The sequence below is a fragment of the Glycine max genome, chromosome 2 (genome assembly GCF_000004515.6).
Source record: "Glycine max cultivar Williams 82 chromosome 2, Glycine_max_v4.0, whole genome shotgun sequence".
In the NCBI taxonomy this organism is placed as follows: domain Eukaryota; kingdom Viridiplantae; phylum Streptophyta; class Magnoliopsida; order Fabales; family Fabaceae; genus Glycine; species Glycine max.
Genome location: NC_016089.4, coordinates 8079275 through 8096426, shown reverse-complemented (window position 1 = coordinate 8096426; position 17152 = coordinate 8079275). Strand labels below are relative to the sequence as shown.

The window sequence follows — 17152 nt, the reverse complement described above, 5'->3', positions numbered from 1 at the left end:
TAACAAATGGGAGGTCTTAAAATTACACAATTTAACCAAAAGAATCCTTTGAAGATACTGGAGAAAATGTTTCTTTATAGTCAATGTCTTCCTTCTGAGTAAAGTCTTTAGCAACTAGACGAGCTTTATATCTCTCGATATTACCCTTTGAATCTTTCTTGGTTTTAAATATCCATTTACAACTAATAGGTTTCACACCTTCAGGCAACTCGACTAGATTCCAAAATTCATTGTCATTCATAGACTTTATCTCATCCTTCATGGTGTCAATCCAATTTTGAGAGTTAGAACTGTGCATAGCTTGACAAAAGTTGATTGGATCATCCTCTGTTAAACCAACACCATCCTCATGTTCTTGTAGAAATATAATATATTCATTTGAGATTGCACTTCTCCTCTCTCTAATGGACCTCCTTAATGGTATTTCTTGAGGTTGTTGAGGTTGCTCTAAAGGTATTTGAGAGAGAACCTCATTATTGTCTTGTTCTGGAACAATGTCAATAGTTTGAACATTGTCTTCTATTATTGTAGTTGTGTCTTAAACAGTAATAGGTACGAGGACTTGATCACTGTAAATAACAATTTCTTCCTCAAAGACAACATTCCTTATGTTCTCTTCCTTCCCAAACTCAACTTCCTCAAGAAATCTCGCATTTCTCATCTCGAAAAAGGATCTTAAGGTGGGATTGTAAAATTTATAGCCCTGAAAGCGTTCAGCATAGCCAACAAAATTGCAGCTAATTGTTCTTGAGTTTAGCTTTCTTTCATGTGACCTATTAGGCCGTGCCTTAGCCGGACAACCCCAAATGTGCAAATGTTTAATGCTTGGCCTTTTATCAGTCCAAAGTTCATAAGGGGTTTTGTTAACTGCTTTACTTGACACCCTATTAAGGATGTAAACTGCGGTCTTTAAGGCTTCTCCCCAAAGTGACTCTGGCAAAGAGGAATGACTAATCATACTTCTCATCATATCCTTAAGAGTTTGGTTTCTTTGTTCTGCTACACCATTCATGCTGGGTTTGCCCAACATAGCATATTGCAAAACAATTCCACACTCTTTGAGGAAAAGCCCAAAAGGTCCTAGACGCTGGTCTCCTGATCCATCATATCTGCCATAGTACTCATCACCATGGTCAGATTTGACAGCCTTAATCTTTTTTCCAAGTTGAAGTTCAACTTCAGCCTTGAAAGTCTTAAAAACGTCTAGGGATTGGGATTTCTCATGTATCAAATATAGGTAACCGTATTTAGAGTAGTCATCTATGAACGTAATGAAATATTGTTGTCAATTCCAAGAAGTTGTAGGAAAAGGACCACAAATGTCTGTATGCACTAGTTCCAAGACGTCTTTAGCTCTTTTGGCACCTAGTTTCCTTATGTTTGTTCGTTTTCCCTTTATGCATTCAATACAAACCTCAAAGTCTGATAAATCCAAAGGGTCAAGAATTTCATCCAACATAAGTCTCTGAATTCTTTGTTTAGAAATATGGCCTAAACACATGCCATAAGATGGCTGAATTCTCATTCAATTTTCGTTTTGTACCATGTGAACTTATTTGCAGTATTTCATTATAGGAACTAACAACATCAAGCATGTAAAGATTATCAATTAAAGAACCAGAACCAACCATATTTGAATTTTGGTAGAGACTAACTTTATTGTTTTTAAATGAACAAGAAAATTCAAATTTGTTCAAACTAGAAATAGAAATCAAATTCCGTCTAAAAGACGGTACAACAAAAGTCTCAAATAAATGGAAATAAAATCCAGTTTTTAATTGTGATCTAAAAGTTCCAATAGCTTCCACTGCAACCTTCTTGCCATCATCCACAAAGATGAATCTTTCATCATCACTTGGCAGTCGGCTCCACAGGCAACCCTGCATAGTCATACTTATGTGAGTAGTAGCACCAGAATCTACCCACCAAGTATCTTTAGGTACAAAAGTCAAATTAACTTCAAAACAAACTAAAGTAAGAAATTTACCTTTCTTCACATGTCATGCGGCATACTTGGGACACCCTTTCTTCATGTGTCCCGACTTCTTGTAGAAGTAACAGGTAAATTCCTCATCCTTCTTTTGTTTTTTTTGCTGAGAAGTCCCTTCCGTAGCACCCTTAGTCTTCTTCCTTTTCTTATTCTGAGAGGTCTAAGTCAAGTGAGCACTTTCAGTCCTATCTCTCTGCAGCCTCTCCTCCTCTTGCACACAGTAAGATATAAGCTCATTGATGAACCATTTGTCCTTCTGAGTGTTATAGCTCACTTTGAATTGCCCAAAGTGTGCAGGAAGCGAGATCAAAACCAAGTGCACGAGCAGGTCTTCACCAAGCTCTAACTTATGTGACTTGAGTTTCGATGCGAGATTGGACATCTCCATAATGTACCCCCTTATGTTCCCTTTGCCTTTATACTTCATGGAGATGAGTTTAGCCAAAAGGTTACTCGTCTCCGCCTTTTCATTTTTGGCAAAGTATTGTTCAATTTCCTCAAGGAATTTCTTTACACTTTGACCCTCAGAAATAGAGCCCCGAAATGCCTCTGGAATAGAGCGCTTCATGATCATAAGACACATTCGGTTGAACTGATCCCACTTCTCAATTTTTACCTCATTAGAGGTTTCCGAAGTGGAAATGGGTCGCTCCGTCCTCAGTGCCAAGTCTAAATCCATACAACCAAGAACAATTTCTACGGCTTCCTTTCAGACCTTAAAATTTGTCACATTCAATATTGGGATGAAATTCATTTGGGCAACATTTGCAGCACTAGTAATATTAACTAAAGAGAGAACAAAAATTATAACATGTTCACAAATAATCAAGCAAGTCATATAAAGTATATATATAACAAGACATGCAAATATTTCCCATAACAGATCCATCACAAGATACCCAGCACAACATTAATTCAAGTCTTTGGACAGAGAAATTAATTTGTAATTGGTACTCTCAACGCAATGATCAAATATTGACAATTAGTTCTGTCAAATAATAGCCTTTCTTGGTACCGACTATTATTCACACAAAAAATATATAATTATCACATATTTATCGTCGTAGGTATGTTATTATTTGGCCAAATTGTGTCTTCCTTTGGACCGATCACAATTCGCATAAATAATTTCATACTAACATTCATGCAATTTAATTAAATTAATTTACGCAATAGAGGTTACTTTGACAACATAATGGTTCAATCAATTTAATTAAAATTACAGGACACGCAAATAAATGGAAAGGATCCGTAATGGTTAAATTTGCACTCAATTGTGATAGCAGTAAATGTTTGAAAAAACTAAATCATGATAAACTAATTACGCACCCGAAACAAACATATCACGGTACTATCACAAATTTATACTAACCACATGAATAACATAAATTATCAGCTTATCACCGTTTCATGAAAAAAATAGTTGGCCAAAAAAAAAAAATAATAAATTATTCATATAAGACAAAAGACCATTGTCTTATTATTGATTCATATAAACAAAAAAAAAATATTTATGAAATTGTGCCACATACTAAATGCCAACACCAAATTCGTAGAACCTTTATCCCAAATAGAATAATATGCCAACAAATGCGACACAAACAAAAAAAATTGTACAATCCCGTAAATCAAATGCAGAGGCTTTTTATTAATTCTAAAGAGGAGAAAAATTTTATGGTCGTAACACATAAATTTAGGGATTTTACAATTTTATTGATCAAAATAGTTTCTCCCCAAAATAAAATTAGGGTTCATATAACTAAAATGATCCAAATATAATACATATTAAACAGAGCTTTAAATCTCAATAATCTAACAGTAATAGTGACTCTGATACCACTTGTTAGGAATTTTCAATAAACCTTATAAAATATCAAATGAGCACCAAAACACATTACTTCAGATTATTAAGAGGTTTTATGGAATACCTGGATTCATAGAGAGCTTGAGCAACATGCAGCAGAATCTGACAGTGGTCACGAACAATTGGTTTAATTACCTTCTTCCTTATGGGACCTTCATTTTCTCTTTAGATGAGGAGAGGAGGAGAGGAGAAACTATTTGTTGATTTGGTGTATTGGGGACCATAATCATGCCTTATGTTTTAAACCTATTAGGGTTCTCATTATCTCCTAATGGGTCAAACTGGTTTTTGCTTATTAAGCCCATATTAATTTTTCTAGCAGTCTAATGAGCTCACTTAAATATAACACTTTATATTGAACTCATTTAAATGTAAATAACCAATATAAATGTTATAATATAATATATAGCTCATATTAATTAATTAAAAATTATAAAATTCCTAACAAGATGCTTTATTGCTCGGAAATCCATATGGAGCTCTCTAAGGAATGTATCAAGACAGTGGCTATATTCATTTCTTCAAACTTTGCACGAGTGAATGCCATAAAATAAAGCATGCATGTCTACTTTTCTTCCTTTTGAATTCTTCTACAAAACATTTCACCAATCTATTAATTATCACGTAGATTATCTTAAAATATATTAAGTCTAACCTAGTGTTGGATATGTTGCTCAAATTGCTACTATGACTGACTTGAGCACTCAACATACTTATGATTGATCCCTAGACGTGTTCCATGCCTACAGGCTACAGCCAGCTCATTTTGCGTTGTGTATGTGCTGCCCGGTTGATCAGTACATCTCATTTATAAAACAAAATATGGTTTAGATGTGATAAATTCATATATGATTTAATATTTTATATTACATACTTGTTCTTGAAGTAGTATATTGTTTTTGAAAAGGTTTTTAGTTGTCTACTTTAAGAACCAGAACATCACATTTAAAAATGACGATGTTCATCCATGTTTTTAATGTTTCTTGTATGATTATGTTTGAATGATTTAAGAAATGATTTTTTTAATTTAATTATATTAATTTTAATTAATATTTTATTTATTTATTGATGTTACACTTAAGTAGAGTGCGGAGAACTTGAGTACATATATAAGTACCCAACTAATACACAGGGTCTGGGGTATTATTTTCAAATTTACTCATTATCATGCTTAGATATTGACTCATCTAACCTTCATAGGTTTCTTATGGCTGATAGCTTAATATCATAGTTGGGTTAGGGGGGCATACAGAGCCTTCCTATTAGAAGTTAGGTTTTAAATAATTATGTAAAAAAAAACAAATTCAGCCCCCTTGATATATTTCTGAATTCATTCTTGGTTGTGTTTGTTAAATAAGGTGTGATCAATTTTCTTCCTGTTATTTTGTTTTTAAAAAAGTGTTACGTAAAATAATTTTAAAAATACATTTTTAAACTAAAACAACACTATTGTGGATGTCATGGATAAAGGTTTTGAAATTTGAACTCGACTATTACTGTAAAATGTGAATTATAGTCGATCACTAATCATATTATGACATACTTGTATTAATTATTTGTACATATTTATACACCCTTTCTTTGATTCTGCGATGTCCTTAAGCACCCCCCCCCCCCCCCCCCCTCACCAAACTACGTAATTCAAGTGCTAAATTGTATAAATTCTTGTTACATCTCATTACACAGAAAGCAGGGATGCTGTAGGCAGTTTCTCTCGATCATGAATAAAGGAATGATATTATTCTGTGACTTCTTTCGAATTTGAATCATTTTCTTGCTTTAGGAGGAGCTTTGAATTGTCATTGTCTTCATGTATTTGTTGCTCTCTTTCATTTCCATTCGTAGTACTGAGTTTCTTTCCTAAGCTTGTGAAATCATATTTTTCATATTGACGATGATCATAGTAAGAATTACATTTCCCATAAATCTTAGAAGGAAAGTCACTTAACCTTTCATCTATTTCTGAGCTTCGTTGGTTAATGTGACACCCTCTACCCCTCACATACATACTAATAAGGAATAAAAAAAATTCAAATATTAATTAAAAGTATTTTTAAAACATTTTTTTTAAACAAGTCTTTCAAAGGGGAAAAATGCTCACATTCATTTTCATCTACATCATATTTAAACTTGTCCAAATAAATAATAAAGTATTCTCGACTCAACAAGGTCGTCTAAGCTTCATACAATTAATATAGAACCTATATCCTAATGTTACATCCTATCAGAGCGTTGTGTTCCCGTGTCCTCTAGCATGAGGTTCTTCATAGTCATCCACCTATTCATCTGCTCCCCCGAACACAAGTTCAAGATCATCACAGGATCCAAACACAACAACACACAGGGAGTGAGTTATCACATTCCTAGCTAATAGAGAAACAAGACAATTAAATATACATATTATATAAATGAGATACCACTTGCTTAAACATAGCTCACGTAACTTCACCACTTTGTCATTCAAAATTCACTTTTCAATTATCAATCACATTACACAAGAATCTCACACTTCGATCAAGATATAATAACACATCAATTAGCAAGCATATGCAATAGTTATGCTAAGACTTAATCCTATATGCAATGTGGTACCATGTCAGTGAAAAACCACCCTGGGGCGCTTAGGAGTACATAACAAGACACACCACACCATGGGTTTGTCAGGTCACTCTCACTAAGTAAGATCATAGGGAGACCAGTCAGGGTCACGATGTTTTGCGAGAATGCTCCAACCATATGAGATTAGCATAGGCTTAAAGGAGCACTCAAACCCAGTGACCCCCAAGGCCTACACTCCGAAGAGTCCGTCAGGGCCTCTCCCTCCTGATTCAGGTCCAACCCCTAAAATAATTTTTTGCATGCAGACACTGCTCATGAATTATACAACACCCACGACCTTACACTCGTGTTTTAAACACGTTCAACACAATTGGGCTACGATTTAACACTGGTTCCTAAATAGGAAACTTACATTTTCTCTTTAACACTGCGCATCAACGCTTTTCTCAAGATAACACTGGTCGGGTTATTGTACAATTCATAGCTTACAACACAAGTAATTTCACATCAAGTGTTAACTACACACTTATCCACAACTAGAACTCATTCACAATTTCACATCTCATAGTGTGACAATCCACCATCACATGTTTACACGTATCTCACAAATTAACACATGTTCAACTTTACACTTATATTCAATCTCAATAACAATATTATAATCTCAAAGTAACATGTTATTCTACAATTCATCACATACTCACAATTTGAATCATCATTTCATATCCTCAATATAACAATTTATATATAAGACCATCACAACATGAGGACTAAAACCCCTCAAATAATATTACACAATTATATCAAAATCATAGGTCGAAACATACAAATATCAAGAGCACAATTTATCAAGCAATCTTCATTAGGACATCAATATTTTATTTATAATCATAAAGGGAAAAATTGTAATTTAACAAACATCCCAAAATAAAACCCCAATTTAATCCTCTAAGGATCCCTACACATGTTCTCACTAATCCCCAATTGTGAATAACTCATCCCTTACCTCTGAGCGGACTCACGTGTCTTCAACCAGCGATAGCAACATCTCTAGTGGTTCCCTGAAATTCTTTCAATTATTTCTCTGACTGCTCCGATAGAATTCCAAAACGTCAGAGAGACGGAGAAGAGATTGAAACTTTCACTTGTACTGTCTTCATGCGATTCCTTTTTCTTCCTCCACGAATATTTTCTCAAAAATCCCAACGGTGGAAGCGTGCGGAATTGAATTTCGAACAACATATCCAAATTTCATGAAAATCCAACGGCTAACGAAACCGGGATCGTAGTTTTACCGAGACAATTTTGGGTTTCTGCGGGAAATTAAAATGCTACAATGCGAAGGGCTTTTCTCTAAGATCAGATATGATTTTGAAATTACCAACGGTGAGAATGTTCGGAATTGGGTTGCAAACATGATACTCAAATTTCACGACGATCCAACGGTGAACGAGTTCGAGATCGTCGTTTTACTGAGATAGGTTTGATGGGCTGCGGGAAAAAGAAAGGGTTTTGAGAGGAGAAGAGGAAAAACGAAAATGAGGCCAAAAGGAGGCAGCTGACTTAACATAACTATTTATACTTAGGGTACTCAGCCTATTATTTACTCTATATTTATTTATTTATTTATTTTTACTAAAAAAACTTTTTAAATTTATTTACGAAAAATTGGGATGTTACAATTAAAACTTCCAAAACCTTTGATTGCATGAGAAAGATTGCGTGCTGTTGCTCTTTCTTCTGTGAAAAAATCCTTGTTTTTAAGAGCTTTAATATTCTTTCTGATAATTTTCTAACACTCAAACCCCAGTTGAACCTGTAAATTGAAATAATGGAACAAGGGTCATCACTTGATTCATGCAACAATTACAAAGTTGTGGTGACAAAAAATAGTTGAACTGAGACATCACCTACCGTTTTTCATCAATGTACTGAAATTGTCCAATCTCTTCAATAACATGTATATCACATTGAAACTCCTCGGGTACTCTTTTAGGTCCATGAGTTAGAAGATGTTCCAGTAAAGTAAGAGCATTGTATGAGGCTCTCCAATACCCTTTATCAAATTTCGACAACCTGTTTTCTCCACAAAACTAGAACACAATTATTACACTTTACCAAAAGAGTCTTTGAGATCAGAATAACCAAATCAGGACATAAGAAACCGGAAACCTGTGATGCAAAATCTCTATTCTCTCATATTCATCCACTTCGAAGGCAGCTCGTGCTATTATACTCCTGGTTCGCGTATCTGGTGGCCGTGGATTCTCATTTGTGACTTCTTCTGTCATTCTTAATAGCACCAGTCACACAGACACACACACAAAAAAAAAAAAAATCCTCAAACATGTCAAAAATCAAATGATTGATTAAAACGAAAAAATGATTACACAAAAAAATTAAAAAGTATGGCCCTTCTACAAGTAGTTTCACATGTTTTAACCAATTCCTTTGATCTTGACATTAATAAATTATATATTGTACCAAAGAAAGGTTTCTTAAGACTTCAATAAAACGAGTTATATCATTCCTTTCGTACTTTGTTGCATCTCACATTGGCTAATGATAGACTAAACCTAATTTCTAAGATGGTGTCATAGATAGAACCTATCCTATCTTCTAGTAGTCGTTGAGCCTATCGGGTAATATTGGTTATTGGATCACCGGCTGCAAATATCCACTCCCAAATTCTAAGAAATAAATAATATCATTCCTCCCTTGTCAAAGAATTATAAACTTCTCTAGTCATCTAATGAGAAGGATTTTATTTTAACTTTTTTTTTAATAACCACTAACTTAAAACATGCATGATTTAGTTCCATGCATGACTAAGAGCTTCATAGTTTTTCAGCTATCCTGGCCATCTTAGGAGAAGGATTTCTTTTTATCTTCAAATAATCAATAACTTAAAGCATGGTTGAGTTGAGATCATTGGTCAGAAAGAGAGAAAAATGAAGAGTTACAATTGTACTGGTGTAACATCCGTGAGCACTAGCCTTGCAGTTTTAATCTTCTCCTTCAAGAACCGAAATGCTTGCCCTTTGATTTCATGGATGAGAGCAGAACTCATATTTGCAGTCTTCTTCGGAAGAATTTTGAGGATAATAGTGATGGAGAATTTAAAGACTAGTTTAATGATATAATCCATAATTTCCGTATCTATGTACGTAACATGTGCAACTGCTCCATTACCAAAAGCACTAATACTTTTATAAAGTGGAGTTGCATATGTAATGAAAGGTAGAATAACTGAATAAGCCTAACTTGTGATTTGGAAAGGATGAGAAATAATGTAAGCATGATAATTCAAAGGCATGTTTTGCTGAAGCATCTTTGTCTTTAAGTTCATGTCGTTTAGAAGAGTGCCTTAAACTACTCCTTGATGGCCAAATAAATTTTTGACCCGGTGAACTTATAAAATACTGTTGATATCTCAATTCCTCATTCTGTGGTTGACTAGTTTAAAATCTGTTTGATGCTTAAAAGGTTGTATATAAAACTAGTGTGTACGTGTGTGCATAGAAACTTCTGATTATGTGGAATTTCCAAAATATCACTGTTTACTTACTTTTTAAGAAAAAAATTTGTTTTTCTTTAAAGATAAAATCTTCTAACACACTGTTATTAGATCAAATTTATATCAGTATCAACTATCAACATGTATCAGTTTGAATGAAAGAAACTCTTAGATCCTTTAAATATGAGTATTAAAACATATTAAGCAAAACTTTTGATTATCATGAAAAAGGTGAATAATAAATTTGAATCCTACAATCATACTTAAATGTTTAAGATTAAAAGTAGGTTCGGATATGGTATGACATACGTGTTTTTCACGTTCAACGAAAAAATTGTGAGTCAAGGATTGCATTGAAAAGTGAAAATGTTTTAAACCAAACTCGTTACAACTCATTATTTTTTATATCTATAAAATAATTTATAACATTCATACATTTTACTCAACTAACTAAATTAGACATTTTTAATACTTAAAACTCAAATGACTACTTTAAAAAATCTATTTCTATTTTCTATTTTTGATCATTTAAATATAATCTGTCTATTTTTTTTTCAGTTTCATGCAATAACAACAGTTCTCGCTTCTCACTTGATATATTTCTTATATGTAAAAATACTATTAGAAAGAATATCTACTCTAACATGTAACCATATTACACGAGATAAATTTCTCACTGGGTAGAAAAATATTATAGAAAACAGAAAAAAAAATGATAAAATTTTCTTCTCATTTTATAAACTTTCCGTAAATTTCATCCAATAATTAAAAATTGTATCCGCGCCTCTTGGTGTAAACCGGAGGCTATCCTATACCTCAGTGGTGACTTATTTGTAGCTCGTGAAATTACTATGAATGTATGCTTTTACCATAAGATCACATAATAAAACTGTAAAATAAATAATAAAAACTACAGATTAAGTAATATATATATATATATATATATATATTCTCAATCGCTAACATTTGACATAAAATTTGTAATTTCCAAAACAAACAATAATGTACTTAAGTTACTCTTCTCACTCATGTTAAATATGTAATATTCTATTCAAAACAAACTACTAAAATAAACAAACAAATCAAGATTTGCAACATTGCAAAATGGGTTTTTCTACAGTACAACAAAAAGAGGATGTGCAATACTGAAATAGTCAAAACTACGATCATGAAATATTACGACATAGACACTATCTCTTCTCTCCTTTCTCACTAGGTGTATTAATATCACATTTCTATATTTTCATTACATGTGTGAATTTTGTAGTTTTTATTCTCAAGTAATATGTGCAAGAGCTATGAGAATTGCACGAAATAAAGCAGGGTTTCAGCTTCTTGTGTTTATGGGAACAGTACACAGCTTTGCTAACACGATATTAACACAATCTGCAGCAGCCATAACATTTACTTCCAGGAGAGATGAACAAAAAGCATCAACAACTCACCAATACTAAACAATGTCTTTCAAATGGGACGAAAGGAATGAAAAGTTATCTATAGAATATTTTGATTAAGAAAAATAAAAACCAATGTGATTAAAAACTATTCCCAGCCAACAGTAACAACATACTTTGTTGAATATATTTTTACCTAGTAGAAATAGCAATACTAAAAGTAAAAAGGATGAAAGCCTCTGTGATCTCAAACTGAAGGGAAATAATCCGGAAGGTTATGGTTAGTCCTACAAACTTTAAAAATTGCATGATCGTCCCTTAAGCCCAGCATGAGAGCATATGTTCTCGTGTAAGAGGTGACTCTTGTTTAGATAGGAAAATGCCACTTCTCTTCCCAGTTAAGTTGATCATGGACGCTCACTCAGGCAGAATTAGAAATTCTCCACATACCAGTCCTGTACCCCACAGACATGAGCACAAGCTCCCAAAGCATGTTAGGTATACTCAGAAGATTCACCTTGGATCCTGGAATCTCAGACCAATTCACAGAAATTTCTGAAATTGAGATCCTAAACCACTTGCACAGAAAGACTAACTCAACATCGAAGCACCACCTGCAGAGAATGCCAAAGGCTATTATAAAATTACAAAGTTTTGTTTAATTTGTTTTGTAATTCAAAGGATTGCGATAAATATTTATCCCATATCAAAACCTATAGACAGGAGCATAGTCTACTGATACAAATATGGCATATCAAATAAACCAACAAAGGTAGTGACAGCTGGAACGGATATAGAAGGGGGGCTCTCATTTAAAAAAAAATAATAATAATTATATATGTAGACTCTAAATTTTTTCATATCAAATATCTCTAGGCTTGTAATTTACTAATATAACCACATATGTCAGAGTTTGTTCACTTTTGGTCCTTCTCTTGCGTGTGCTTTTTTAAATCCATTTTTGAGTGACAGAAAGTTAAACCAAAGAAGTGAAGTTTGTACGAACAATTTTTTACTAATAAAAATAAGAACAATCAGTTTTCTATTATTTCGGAATTATGAAGCAATTTCCTTTCAAATTTTAAGAAATTATTGCTTTCTATAGAGATCTAAGAACAGTCACCTTTTTAGGCGTACATTTGAAAAAAGCTTCCTGGCTGCAGCCCTAGTAAACATCTTGAAACCACACTGGAAGTACAAGTCAATATCAGAGAATAAAAACCAACATCAAATATACATGCTCAAACACAAGAAATGCAGAAGCAGAGAAGTGATGAAAAGATAAATCATGCTAATGTCAACAGGCTTTTATGACACGACTACCATGTCTGGTGAAGCTCTGGTCATAATCTGTATACCAGTCAGGAGAGTATCAAATCAAAATGCAAGCCCAAAAACTAATGAAGTAGGGAATTGCCTGTGTATCACAAATTCCAGGACCAGCAGCCATGAGAACCACAAGATGGAAGCCCTTCATCAAAAAATTGCGGTACCACTTCCTCTGAAAGCATCAATTTAAGTTATTCAACCAAGATGATCTACACATATGGCAACAATAAAACAAAGAATGAAGAAGGCAACACATAACTGTAGCTAAAGCTTTCTCCTCTAGATGAGCTCTTGAGCCAAATACAGCAGCTGGGATATCAGATATTCTAAATCTGGGATCACTATCGCTTGAATCTCCATGGTGATATTCCCTTTTGGCAACAGCTTGAATCTGATCACAGAACATTAGACAATGCATATCAATATTTAGCACCACAAATATTTGATTGTAAGATCTCTGAAAACTGTTATTGTAGCATTCCATTGACCTGATTTTCAAGCTTTTCTAGGTCAGTGACCTTAGTTGCTCCATCAGCATCAAGCATAAGAAGTAGTTCACCACGTGAATGCATCATTCCCTGTAATACAATGCTTTCAAGGAAAGAAAAAAGCCTTAATTAATTATCAACAAGCATAGTGTGATACAGAGCCATTTGACATTCAACATGAATAGATTTTAAGAAACTATAGTTTAAATAAGACTCACTTTTCTGATTGCTTCTCCTTTGCCGTGATTTCTTCCTAGAAGGATGACCCTTACCTTGTCTACTGTGTATTTCCTCACAAATTCAAAAGCTACTCTTTTTGTCTCATCAGCACTTCCATCATCAATAATTACAACCTGCAATTACAACCTGCTCAAGCGTCCATTGTGAAGAGAATGTAGAAGTGTATCCGCAGAGTTACAAATGCATTTGGAAGAAAGTAAGTTGAGCAAAGAGATTCAGATATGCTATGTTAGACCAAACTGATTTTAATGAATATAGAAAGTATTTTCACTTCACATTAGTAAAGTTCATGAGTGAAATAAAGCCTTTTTTATATGTCCACCAGATACCCTCATCATGTAATATAGAAATTTCTTTACAATTCTAAATCAATATTAATATTCCCAAGACAATAAGCTAGAATCTAAAACAAAGTTCCAAGAGAATAGAATTAAAACAGGGTTATATAGATAATAGGAACTGGAACTGGAAGTACCTCATATGTAAATGAAGAATCCTTTAAAGTACGTTGATGAAGATAACTACAAATTAAGGCATAAATAGAATTGTGTTTATTAGTACCAAAATTATACAATATATGCTAAGCTACTTCACAAGAGAAGCTGTTAAATAACTAGTTACATCACTATGCATATGAAGTCCAAACCTATTCAAGTAAATAGTACCGTGAAGAAAGTGCATAAAAGTTTGGATTTGAGCCTGCTTTTGGCTTCTTACCATGGTTGTTTGTACTCCTTTTTTTTTCAGGTAAGAGGAGGTTAAACATGTTAACATATCACATGGCATCTGTTATGTATACAACCACCTTACAAAAACTAATCAGTACACACACATAACGACAGAGGGGGATGGGCACGGGAGAAGGGGATCAGCCTATGGACCAGGAGCTGGACACAAGTCCTAGGAAACCCATTTATGGAAAGTATATTCTAGAAGAGAGGCAGGGGTTGTTAGGAGTTAGTAGAGAGGTGGCAGTTAGTCACTGTGGAGGTAGCAGGAGACTGAGTATGGGGTTGGAGGCATGCTTTTGGTGAGTGTCAGTTAAGCAGGTATCTTTCCCTGAGGAGCCAGAGGCTCTGGAGTGTGGTGCTGCGCTCATCTTTCTGTAACAAACTTTTAGTTATCTGTGACTGAATAATACAGTAATGCCTTTGATCATCCTCTCTAGTGCTCTAACAGATGCAAACACAGAATATAAGATTATGACAGAAGAAGTCAAATAGACTCATTGCAATTGACATTATACACACACAACAAAAACTTCATAACAGAATGACCAAAGTAGACAAACTAAGTTGCATCCAAACCCAAATCCTTTTATTGATATTAACATTGAAAACATAAATCTAGGTAAAAACAACACATTTTCACTTACTTCATAGTTTCCTCAAGAGCTCCTGGAAGCCTATGCTCCTCATTGAATGCAGGGATAATCAAAGAAATATACTTTGTGGCTGGATCAACAATATGTGGGCAAGGAACCTAAATATGCAAGAGTATCAAGCAAAACCATATCATAACAGTGAGCTATCTTCATAAAGCTAAGCTGAAAAATAGGCTAAAACATGTTTCCTCCAGACCTGCAATCTTCAAGTTGTACAATTACAATTTTCCTATACCCTTGCAGCAACAAAGTCAAAATTTTGCATTACCAAATTCACTTGCCAATCCTTTGGAAAGAAAAAAAAAATGCCCTTGAAAAGTGGACTACTAAAGTCAGTTATTCCAGACTTATTTCACTAAATTAGACTTCCTAAAGAATGCCCCAAAATAAGTAAATAAATAAACAATGCTCACAAAATCTTGCATACCTACAGAAATAACACAATGCAAAGGGAAACATTTACCTGTTTCAACGAGCTAGGATCCTCAAAAATAGCCGGAACTTCAATATGCCTTTTGAAAATCAAAATGGAAATATTAAACTAATACTCCCAGTCCATATACACATAATATTAGATGAGTAAAAACAAGGACATACTGATGGTTGTTTCTTCTTTTATATGCTTCAAAAAACACTACAGAGACAAACCCTAAGAGCGCAATCGCAGTGAAGGTGACAAAAAAACAGATATAATCCATTCCTATTCAGATGCTGCAGCTATTGCCAGCTTCTTACCCCTGCCATGAAGCACAGAGAATCTCTACACATTGTTCACATTAAACAACACATAGCACATAAGGAATCATGCCATTCAGTATACACACACACATTCAAAACAAATGAAAATTAATATCATTTTGTCAAATTCAAAACCTTGATTTCATCATCATCGTCATCATAATGGAATAAAGAAAATTTCTTACCTCTGATTGATTTAGTGTATAGATACACATCATGACAGGAAACAAAATAAAAACTGAAGAAGCAATGGTGGTCAGAACAGAGTCAAAGCATAACGATTGCTAATTTTCTTTGTATATTTATATTTATTAAAACTAATATTAAAGGAAGGAAATGGAGAACAGTGAATCGAATATTGAAAGATGGTTTGGAAGAATTACCGGATTGAGTTGAACGAAGAGAGAAGCTCAACGTCGTCGTCGTCGTCGATCAAGACTCTTCGAAGTTCAAAGTTCAACCCGACCCAAACGCAGCCTTACTCGCTCGGTTCTCTTTACCGGCCTAAGGTACAAAGACATAAAACAACAATAGACCCAAACTGGAACTCATAAGGCTAACTTGTAATCTGAACTGGGTATTGCTATTCTTACCCCTTTCCCACCCCCATTGCGTCCTTGTTATTCTTGTTTCCAAAAATATCCTTGGTGGAAGCACATTTTCTATGAACAATATACACAATGGAAAGGTGTTTCGGTGTGTTAAAGGGGGTGTGAACAGTTTTCATTGTGTACATTGCTCAATAAAAATGTGATTTCATTCTGTATAGAGTGTGCCCCTAACATTGTGTATTCCACATTCATATATGACTACTATGTTTTTGTTGTTTAATTTGAAATTTTTTTCATTGTTTATATTTTTTAAATCATTTTTTTATGCATGATAACTTTAAATGATTCGTTGACGAGTGAGCACAACACATGATAATTCACTATTTTTTTTATTAACAAATATTAGTTGTTAATTTGTTAGTTTTTAATAATGGGGAATTCAAATTCATAACCTTCCCCCCTTCCCTTCTTCCTTCAACACCAAGCCAACCTTCATTGACAAGTGAGGAAAACACATAATGATTCAATAATTTTTTTTATAACAACGGTTAGTTGTTAGTTGTTAGTTTTTCTTAGTTGAGGATTTGAACTCACCACATTTTCCCTTTCTCTTCTCCTTTTAGCACCAAGCCAATCTTATAACCCCTATAATGATAATGAATGACTAATGTGTGAAAAATGCAGGCATTTGAATTGATGCAATTCGGACCCTTGATTTAGTCAATGCAATCTCGATTGCTTATTTTTCAAAGGCATAAGACATAACTTGTAATGAATCATGATTCACTAGCATGTAAACAAGCATGTGTTAAAATTGATGTGATTTGGATCATTGAATTAATCCGTGCAATATTGATTGTTTTTTGTGGATAGGATAAAACTTTTAATCACTTGTTGATGCATGAACAATAACTTGCACTAGTATAAGATAGACGTGCTTTGTGGCACCATGTTGTCTTCACATTCATAATTTTCCTTAGATGGATTGATTCCTTGTTGTATATTACAATGGTCATACGATAACAAATTGAGAAGGGGTCTTGTTTCAATTGTCCAAATTTTCTTAGTGTAAGTGCAAACATGACTGTTGTTGCTCTT

The 17152-nt window shown here is 33.9% G+C and overlaps 2 protein-coding genes across 4 annotated transcripts; both read right to left on the bottom strand.

The window, feature by feature from the left end:
- Positions 1 to 7859: 7859 nt before the first annotated feature.
- LOC100786283 (epsin-2) lies at positions 7860 to 9547 on the bottom strand (the record flags this gene model as incomplete). The annotated part of the gene is made up of 5 exons (XM_041011774.1): positions 9377 to 9547; positions 8586 to 8705; positions 8328 to 8489; positions 8112 to 8229; positions 7860 to 7904 (listed from the first exon to the last, which is right to left on the bottom strand). Coding segments are annotated over exons 1-5 (552 nt in total), but the record flags the coding sequence as incomplete, so codon positions are not given.
- A 1893-nt stretch (positions 9548 to 11440) lies between these two features.
- LOC100781283 (dolichyl-phosphate beta-glucosyltransferase) lies at positions 11441 to 16039 on the bottom strand. 3 transcript variants are annotated; one of them, XM_003518597.4, is made up of 11 exons: positions 15887 to 16039; positions 15363 to 15502; positions 15229 to 15277; positions 14757 to 14863; positions 13857 to 13902; positions 13360 to 13494; positions 13142 to 13231; positions 12913 to 13044; positions 12742 to 12825; positions 12448 to 12512; positions 11441 to 11938 (listed from the first exon to the last, which is right to left on the bottom strand). In XM_003518597.4, exons 2-11 carry the CDS (start codon positions 15461 to 15463, stop codon positions 11746 to 11748), a joined length of 1002 nt encoding a protein of 333 aa, XP_003518645.1. In that variant the 5' UTR covers positions 15464 to 15502; positions 15887 to 16039; the 3' UTR covers positions 11441 to 11745. The 3 variants fall into 3 exon arrangements, with proteins under 3 accessions (XP_003518645.1, XP_014621549.1, XP_006574852.1); XM_014766063.2 differs by having other exon boundaries at positions 12448 to 12500; XM_006574789.4 differs by having other exon boundaries at positions 15363 to 15525; positions 15887 to 16026.
- Positions 16040 to 17152: the final 1113 nt, after the last annotated feature.